Consider the following 9,237-nt stretch of genomic DNA (forward strand, 5'->3'; position numbering starts at 1 on the left):
AAAAATAATTGTTTTTATTATTTTTAACCAATTTTTAAACCGCTTTCCAAGTCCCTATTTTTTATACCTATCATGAGCATGAAATGGTATTATAACTTTTGTCCGATGTTTGTAAGTACCAGAACAAAAAGAGATCATTATTAACAGAATACTTACAGTAAAAATAACAAGGATCGGGTGAATACAACATATATCTTCCATACGTCTGATTGTTCAGATATGGGATTTTACTGTAAAACTACTTTATTTGAACAGCTAAAACCGTTAAATTTCGTAAGATATTTTATAAATAATAATACAAAGTCTACTGAGAAAATCGTCAAAATCTATGCTGTATATGCTTTATCTCCTATAGCACTGATTGTTCAGATACCAGTTTTTGCGATATATCTCCTTTATGTAGGAAACTAAACCCAATAAATTGTGTTACCGGTTTATATACCGATCACATAGCAGTGAAAATCATTTAGATTGGTGTCATATAAAGTATATCTTCCATACCTCTGATTGTTTAGATGCGATTTTTTATATAAGTATGTAACTCCTCTATCGATGTATGCAGATGTATTCAAAAGCAGTAATCTGTCAAAGTAAAATTTGCAGATGTTCATGAAAGGTATGAAGCCTTCGGCATAGCCGAAGACAGCGCTGCTCTTACTTGTTTTTTAAATAAGGCTGTTTAAACAAAAAACAATTAAACGACGAAATCAAAAACAGTTTTAATGCACAAAACAAGCCAAACGGGAAATTATGTAACAAAAAAATTTATTGTTTTTATTATTTTTAACAAATTTTTAAACCGCTTTCCAAGTCCCTATTTTTTTTAAATAAGGCTATTTAAACAAAAAACAATTAAACGACAAAATCAAAAACAGTATTCGCAGCGTGCAAGAGGGCTGCGTTAGTTGTGGGCAACGGAGCGGCGGATATCGGGTGGCACTGGCTGGAGGATATGGGCGACTGGAAGGCGATGCGTTGTCTTCCCTTGAAGGTATAGATGCTGCTCCGGGGGTTTTCTGCTCGACTGGCTGGGGTCACCGCTGGTGGTGTTGCAAATCGATAGCTACGTGCTATATTGCACCTGCAGAATGCTTGGTTGCTTTCCTGGTTGTTTCGGCTACGCAAATGCCGAAAGTACTCCACACTTCTATGCTTTTGGTTTTCACACGCGTAAACTACTTTCGCTTGTAGGTGTTAAGAAAATACTTTGTTTTGTCTCACAATTTAGGTACAATTTATTTAATTAGTTCAAAAGAGGTTTATTTAATTAATTCACAAGAGGCACCACCGTACAATATGAAAATCTAACCTTCATTAATTTTCTTATTTTTTTTTTACATATATATTTATATTTTGACAGCCGGCGATCGTTCAAGTGAGCGAGTAGCGCACGCGTTGCCAACTACCCGGTTGGCTGATAGGGGTGTTCCCGTTGCGAGCTAATNAAAGTTACAATTCGTAGAAATATTTCAAGTCTAGCTAATTCAATAAATACAAATGGTTAATGCGGTGTGCGTGCGCTAGTCACTCACTTGAACATCCTGCCCCGCCTAGGCGCGCTAGACGGCTAGTGCCACTTTCAACTGCTCCAGCGCTCTAATGGCCTCATCCATAAGTCGATTTGCCGTCTTTTCTCGGAATTCAGCGGTATGGAGCCCTGTTGCCGAACGTTTGACGGTTCGTGGTTGTGGAATGGCGGCTGCAGTCGGATTGTAGCGATGGGTAGGTGGGTTGCGACGATTTTGTTTTGCGTTTGAGCGGGATGCAGGTGTCGAAGGTGTTTGAGTTGGAGGTGCGGTGGTACGGCGATGTGGCTGTGGTGGCGGCGGGGCCCGATGAAGCATCGTGTGGTGCGGCAGTGCACATATCCTGCACGTGATCTGGGATGTGCATTCGCTGGTAGCGTGCGACAGTGCCAGACAGTTGGTGCAGTAGTTATGGGCCCGCGCCAACAAGTACCGCTGCGCTGGCTGCATCCTTCTAAAGAGCGGGCATGTTCGTAGCGCGTGGTGACGTGCGCAAACTCGGCACTTCTGATAATCAGGGTTTGGGCGCCCCCCGCGGTCGCTAGCGGCCACAAACACCTGCGAGCGGAGTGAAGTTCTTGGTGCTGGTGTGGGTGCTGAATCCATTCACGCCTGTAAATAGTTGTGTAGATATATAATTTTAGTGGGACGTATATCGAGTATCGTGGGTCATGAGACAGAGAATGATATAATTGTTATTTTGGAGAAAAGGAGCGTATGGTGATTGGAGGAGAGACAAATTTACGATCAAGCGGTTTGTGGTATAAGTGGTAACGAATCACGATGATGGTGTAGGGTTACTTGGTCGCACTGGGACTGAGTTGAAGTTCGGCAGGTGGCAAAAAACATAATTTAACTATCGGCCGTGTGAGAATGCCGGTTTGAGTGCGTACCTCGACAACACGAATGTGGCCATCTGGGCCGGGCCGTGTCCTTTCGATGCGTCCGAGGCGCCACTCAGTGGGCGGGGTTCGATTCAGGAAGAGACAACAGGCGGGATCCCTTAAGGAAATGTCCGANGATTAAGTAGAGATAAGTTTTCATGGTTCGATTCAGGAAGGGATCCCCCCTCCCTTAAGGAAATGTCCGAGGGTGAGTGCGGTAAAATCTGAGGGGTCCTGAGATAGGGGAGAGATGGGTCGTGAGTTTAACACGGCTTCTATTCTGATTAATGGGGTAGTAAACTCTTCGAAAGTGAATTTATGTGATCCGGCAGTCTTCTTGAGATGCGTTTTGAAGCTTTTAACTGCGGATTTCCATAAACCACCCATATGAGGGGCGCTGGGGGGAATACATTTCCGGTTTATACCTTGAGCGGCATATTTTTTGACGATTTCCCGGGATACTTCTTTCGAGAAGGTGATAAACTCCTTCTCAGTGGCTCTTTTGGCGCCGACAAAGGTTTTGCCGTTGTCACTCATCATTGCGGCGGGATAGCCTCGCCGGCCAACAAAGCGAGCAAATGCGGCCAGAAAGGCCTCTGAAGTTAAATTCGAGCACAACTCAAGGTGAACCGCTTTTGTCGCGAAGCATACAAAAACGGCTACGTAGCCTTTCACGAGGGTGGGCGATGTTAGCATAGAAGTCTTCAGCTGAAAGGGGCCAGCAAAATCAACACCCGTTGTGGTGAAGGGCGGAGCGAAGGTGCATCGTGAGGGTGGCAAGGCTGCCATTATTTGTGAGCGCATTTGCTGATTGTGGACAGTGCAGGGTTTGCATTGAAAGATGCACTTCTTTATGAGTGGCTTGAGCCGAGGGATATAAAACTCCTGTCTGATCGCCTGCTGCATAAGACGGGTTTCGGCGTGCAAGAGCAGTTCATGCAGGAAGCGTAAAAAGAGTGCAGCATATCAGGATTTCTCGGGAATAATGATGGGGTGGCGTTCATTGTAGCTTAGCGTTGAGTGCGCCAGTCGACCGTTCACACGTAGAAGTCCAAAAATGGGTTTAAGGTGAGAAGCTAACAAATTCCTATTTTCATTGGAGAAATATCGGGATTGAGTTAAGGCGATAAGCTGGTCTTTAGTGTTTCGGAAGTCATCGTGCTCCAGAGGTAAAGGGTGAGCTATTATGTGTCTTGTTCGCGTTTTCAGAGTCCGTATGAATCGAAAAACGTGAGTCAAAATCCGGAGTGCGCGTGTGAAGGAGGAGAAACGATCCAGAATGTCGGGTTCTTCTTCGGTGGTATGTAACGCTTCAATTCGGCGTACTTCGGGTGGACTGTTGATTGTGCGTCGTGAAGCTTTCGGCCAAGATTCCGCGGGGCTGGTGAGCCATTCCGGACCCTTCCACCACAGTGAGGAGGCTGCCAAGTCGAGAGGTTTACATCCTCTTGTACCCATGTCGGCGGGATTATCGTGAGTTCGTACATGCCGCCAGGTGGCATTTCCGACCAGATCGATTATTTGCGCGGTTCGATTCGATACGAAGGTTTTCCAGGTATGGGGTGGCTTTTCCAACCATGAGAGCACAATTTCGGAATCAGACCACAAAATCAAAGCTTGCGGGTGGAGATTGAGCTGGGATTGGACGACAGGGACGAGACGGGCCCCACATAATTCGAGACGTGGTAAGCTGGTGGTTTTTAGGGGAGCCACTTTGCCTTTAGAGACTAGGAGGTGACACGTTATGTTTTCTTCTCGTATCGCTCTGACGTAAATATTGGCGCAATATGCCTTCTCAGACGCGTCGCAAAAACCATGCAGCTCAACAGGTTGGCCTGGAGAATAGTTCACCCAACGAGGAATTTGGATTGCTGGTATGGCTTTTAAGTTGTTCGCGAACTGCGTCCACTTGACGAGACGGATGGGTTTTACCTGTTCATCCCAGTCGGTTCCATCAAGCCATAGCTCCTGCAAGAGAATTTTGGCTTGAATCATTATCGGCGCTAGCCATCCTGCGGGGTCGAAAAGTTTGGCGACAGAGGAGAGGATTTGTCGCTTCGTGCTCGCAGTGGCTACTGGGATGGACTCAACGGTATATGCGAACGCATCTTTTATATCATTCCATTGAATCCCGAGCGTTTTCGTCGTACTTGCCTTTTCGAATTCGAGAAACTGTGAATCGAGCACGTCGGCGATGGGAACGGTTTTGAGAATATCAGGATGGTTGGCCGTGATTTTCTTGAGTGTGAAGCCTGCCGACAGAAGAGCTTGTCTGACTTGAGAAAGGGATTCAGAGGCTGAGAGAATAGAGTGCCCACCCGAAAGTATGTCGTCTACATATGTTTCGTTCAATAGTATTGAGGACGCCATCGGGAGTGTGTCTTTTATATCTTTAGAGAGTTCGTGAAGGGTGCGTATTGCGAGATAAGGGGCGCAGTTGAGACCAAACGTAACGGTTTTTAGTTTGAAATCTTGAATTGGACCTTTTGGGGAGGAGCGAAATATGATTCTCTGGTAGTCTTGGTCCTCATCAAGTAATTGTATTTGGCGGTACATTTTTTCTACATCGTCATTAAAGACAAATTGGTACGTGCGCCATTTGAGGATTAATAGCATCAAATCGGGTTGGAGAGTTGGCCCGCTGTAGAGGACATCGTTTAACGAGTTACCGGAAGTTGATTTTTTCGATGCATTAAAGACAACACGCACCTTTGGCGTGGTGAGGTAAATAAAATGACGAGTATTTGTTTCCTGAGGATTTCTCATAGGAAGTGGTTTCTTCCATATGACCTAGTGCTATATATTCCTCGAGGACTTGGTCGTACTGGGATTTTAGCTCGCCTTTTTTGAGAAGATTTTTCTCCATGCTGAGGAATTGCTGGAGAGCTGGGGTGCGGGATCGACCTAAGGCGAGTTGGTCTGGGAAACTGTGCTTAAACGGGAGTCGCACTGCGTAACGACCATCAAATGTGCGTGATGTGGTGGATATATAAAAAGCTTAACACACTCGGTCCTCAGAGTTGAGAGATTTGGGAGTGGGGATTTCTTCAAGTTCCCAAAATTTTCGAAGTTGGGAATTGAGATTCTCATTTGGGACTTCGTCCACTTGGGTCGAAAACGAGCTTATTTGATTGGGAACTTGACCACTAAGGATCCACCCAAATATGGTGTTTTGTGCTAATAGGTTTTTGGAGAGTTTTTTCAACCCCTTCTAGCACGATTTGTGGGATCAGGTCGCTGCCAATGACTAAGTCTATTTGGGATGGGGAGTGGCAATTGGCGGCTGCTAAGCTGAGATGGGACCATTTTTCCCGTTGTTCTTGAGTGGGTTGGAACTTGGGTAGCAATTTGGTTAGCTGTGGGAGGACGATTGCTTGTTCTTTAATTCGTGTGGATAAATCGTTTGAGANATTGCTTGTGCTTTAATCCGTGTGGATAAATCGTTTGAGACAAGAACCAGAGAGCATAATTTTTTCGAGGTTTGGACTACCCTTCCACCCATTCCTGAGATTTCGAAATTGGAGGTTCGACATGGTAGTCTCAATTTGAGTTGCGCTTTGGAGGAGATGAAGCTCCGTTCTGAGCCCTGATCAATGAGGGCTCTTAGTTTGAAGAGTTCACCTCTGTGTTCAACGGAGACGATTGCCGTGGAGAGTAGTACTTTACTTGCATTTTCTGAGTAAAAGGATTGTACCTGGGACTTATCTGAACACGAGGGTTGCTCGTCTTGTTCATCCAGAGACTGAGGAGTTTGGAGGCTGACATTGGTGGGGGTGGTAGTTGCCACTTGAGATAAGGCCCTCTGCACTCGGGCTGTTGATGAATTTTTTGAGAGTGCGTCCTCAGTGATGAGCTGTGCCGTTCTTGGCAATGAGCACAATTGTGAGGGCTTCTGCAATCTTTAATTAAATGCGATTGAGATAAGCAGTTTAAGCACATGTGATTATCTCGCACACNTTAAATGCGATTGGGATAAGCAGTTTAAGCACATGTGATTATCTCTCACAAATTTTTTCCGATCCTGAATTGACAGTTTTTTAAAGCGAGAGCAGCTGTAAATGGGATGCTGAGAGGTTTTGCATAATGCACATTTATACATTGTGCGCTGCTCTGTCATATGAGATTGGATCTTTGGATGGGATTTATTGTGAGTGTCATGTGAATTATTGCTCTTAAATGCGTACGGGTTTTGTTTGGGGTAGCTTGTATGCAGGGGGATCGATTTAACCTTGGCTGGGCGCCATTGATCTACTCTTTCTACCACCTCATAGCGAGTAGTCAGAACTGGTTCATCCAGTTGGGGAGGTCTTTTCTGGAGATGAGAGATTGTTCCCACAGAGTTACTGTGTTCTCCGGAAGTTTGGAGGTGACCAGATAGATGAGGATGGGGTCCCAACTCTCTGTCGAAACTTGCTGGGTAGCGAGGATTTGAAGGCAGTTATTTACAGAAGATTGTAATCTCTGTATATCCTCGCTATTTTCAACTTGAATTGGTTTCAAATTCATTAGGGTTTTTATTTGGTTATCTACCAAGACTCTACGATTTTTNTGTAATCTCTGTATATCCTCGCTATTTTCAACTTGAATTGGTTTCAAATTCATTAGGGTTTTTATTTGGTTATCTACCAAGACTCTGCGATTTTCATATCGTGCTCTTAGGGCTTCCCATGCCAGTTCGAAGTTGTCATCACTTAACGGGAATTGTTTGACTATTTGGCCGGCTTTGCCTTGCGTTTTGTACCGGGGGTGGTACAACTTCTGAGCTTTTGTGAGTTTTGGGTGGTTAATGTAGACCGCGGAGAACATGTCACGGAAGGACGGCCATTGTTCATAACCACCTTAAAATATCTCAGTGTCGCAAGGAGGGACTTTTAAGCCGAAGCCAGTTTCATCTTTAGGTTGTGATGTACCGACAAGGGGAATGGGATCACTCGTTTGTTTGAGTAACAGAAGTTGGTCACCTATCTGCGCTTTTGTCTTCATACATTATAAGACAAGACCTGTATTTATTGTACGCGGCTGACTTGAAATCTTCGGGGAGATCCTGATCTTCAGTTTCTAAGACTGTATCGTAAGAGATTTGGACCCGATTCCAAAAGTTATCGCAATTATTGTCTTTTATTTTCAGACTTGACTCGGTGTTGTCTTGGATTGGGGTGGACTTGAAACGAGTACAGTAGTCCATGAAATTATCAGTTTCTGATATAAATTTGATAGCGAACGATTGCTTGGATTTCTTCGAGGTTGACTTTCCACTTGTACGCGTTGAGCGTTGGGACTCCGTGGAAGTACCTTGGGCTTTTTCATCGTCACTCATCTTTGGGCTTTTTGATTTATCTATTTGAGGGGCACCAAGCATTTATTAATTCAAGGGAAAAGGGGAGTGAGTTGATCAGTTGTGTGAAATAAAATGACCGCAATATATGTAGTGTTCGCAACACGAGAAGTAATAGAAAAATTTGTCGCTACGAAATATGTGTTCGTACCACTGTACCCGCTTGAGCAAAAAATTCAATCACCGTACCGCACTTTTTGATATATTTGTATATATGTAATGTATATATGTATAGGTATATAAGTATATATTAATATTTTATGAGGGGTTAGAGATAAGCTCATATTTGTGGAGTTTTTTAACTTTTAACTATTTAATGTTTAAGTGAACGTTTGTGTGTGTACACATATGTATGCGCGCTCATATATCAATATTTATGTGTGGAAAAAAATGAGAGAGCACGTAAATACTCGCAGTTATTTTCACTTTGTTCGAAAATACATATAGAAATACGCACCGTTTGCTGATTGCGCGGGATAATATGAATATTTATATAAGAGATCTCCACAAATATTGCTTCTTTTATATATATATGTATGTTTTTTTCCTTTTTGGGCGTAAGTGGGGTTAAAAGAAATTCGTTTCTTACTTACGGCTTTATTTGGGCTTTGGGTACTTCTATGGTTGATGATGATGATCCGCATGGACTGTTGCGGGCTGGTGTCAAAAGGAGGCGACGAAGGACCAAAATCGGAGCGTGCAAGAGGGCTGCGTTAGTTGTGGGCGACGGAGCGACGGATATCGGGTGGCACTAGTTGGAGGATATGGGCGACTGGAAGGCGATGCGTTGTCTTCGCTTGAAGGTATAGATGCTGGTCCGGGGGTTTTCTGCTCGACTGGCTGGAGTCACCGATTTTAAACCGCATTCCAAGTCCCTATTTTTTTTAAATTGGTTAAAAATAATAAAAGCAATTAATTTTTTTGTTACATAATTTGCCGTTCGGCTTGCTTTGTGCATTAAAACTGTTTTTGATTTTGTCGTTTAATTGTTTGTTTGGCTTGGTTTGTGCATTAAAACTGTTTTTGATTTTGTCGTTTAATTGTTTGTTTGGCTTGGTTTGTGCATTAAAACTGTTTTTGATTTGGTCCTTTAATTGTTTTTTGTTTAAACAGCCTTATTTAAAAAAAAATAGGGACTTGGAAAGCGGTTTAAAAATTGGTTAAAAATAATAAAGACAATTAATTTTTTTTGCATAATTTGCCGTTCGGCTTGCTTTGTGCATTGAAACGGTTTATTCTTTTGTCGTTTTATTGTTTTTTGTTTAAACAGCCTTACTTTAAAAAAAATAGGGACATGGAAAGCGGTTTAAAAATTGGTTAAAAATAATAAAAACAATTAATTTTTTTGTTACATAACTTGCCGTTTGGCTGTTTTGTGCATTAAAACTGTTTTTGATTTAGTCCTTTAATTGTTTTTTGTTTAAACAGCCTTATTTAAAAAAAACAATAGGGACTTGGAAAGCGGTTTAAAAATTGGTTAAAAATAATAAAA

General features: G+C 43.0%; 1 protein-coding gene across 1 annotated transcript; it reads right to left on the bottom strand.

Moving 5' to 3' along the window:
• Positions 1-3,376: 3,376 nt before the first annotated feature.
• Positions 3,377-4,471, bottom strand: LOC108363444 (uncharacterized). Its single transcript, XM_017616810.1, has 2 exons — positions 3,982-4,471; positions 3,377-3,933 (listed from the first exon to the last, which is right to left on the bottom strand). Exons 1-2 carry the CDS (start codon positions 4,403-4,405, stop codon positions 3,377-3,379), a joined length of 981 nt encoding a protein of 326 aa, XP_017472299.1. The 5' UTR covers positions 4,406-4,471.
• Between the last annotated feature and the right edge of the window lie 4,766 nt (positions 4,472-9,237).

The sequence above is a fragment of the Rhagoletis zephyria genome, unplaced genomic scaffold (assembly GCF_001687245.7).
Source record: "Rhagoletis zephyria isolate East Lansing unplaced genomic scaffold, Rhagoletis_zephyria_1.1 Rzeph_scaffold_01281, whole genome shotgun sequence".
Classification (NCBI taxonomy): domain Eukaryota; kingdom Metazoa; phylum Arthropoda; class Insecta; order Diptera; family Tephritidae; genus Rhagoletis; species Rhagoletis zephyria.

Excerpts from the sequence above, each read along its gene's own strand:
- LOC108363444 (XM_017616810.1), bottom strand. The coding sequence starts at position 4,405 with ATGATTCAAGCCAAAATTCTCTTGCAGGAGCTATGGCTTGATGGAACC. Across the intron at positions 3,934-3,981 it reads AATTGTGCTCTCATGGTTGG|AAATAATCGATCTGGTCGGA; the intron begins AAAAGCCACCCC and ends ATCGAACCGCGC.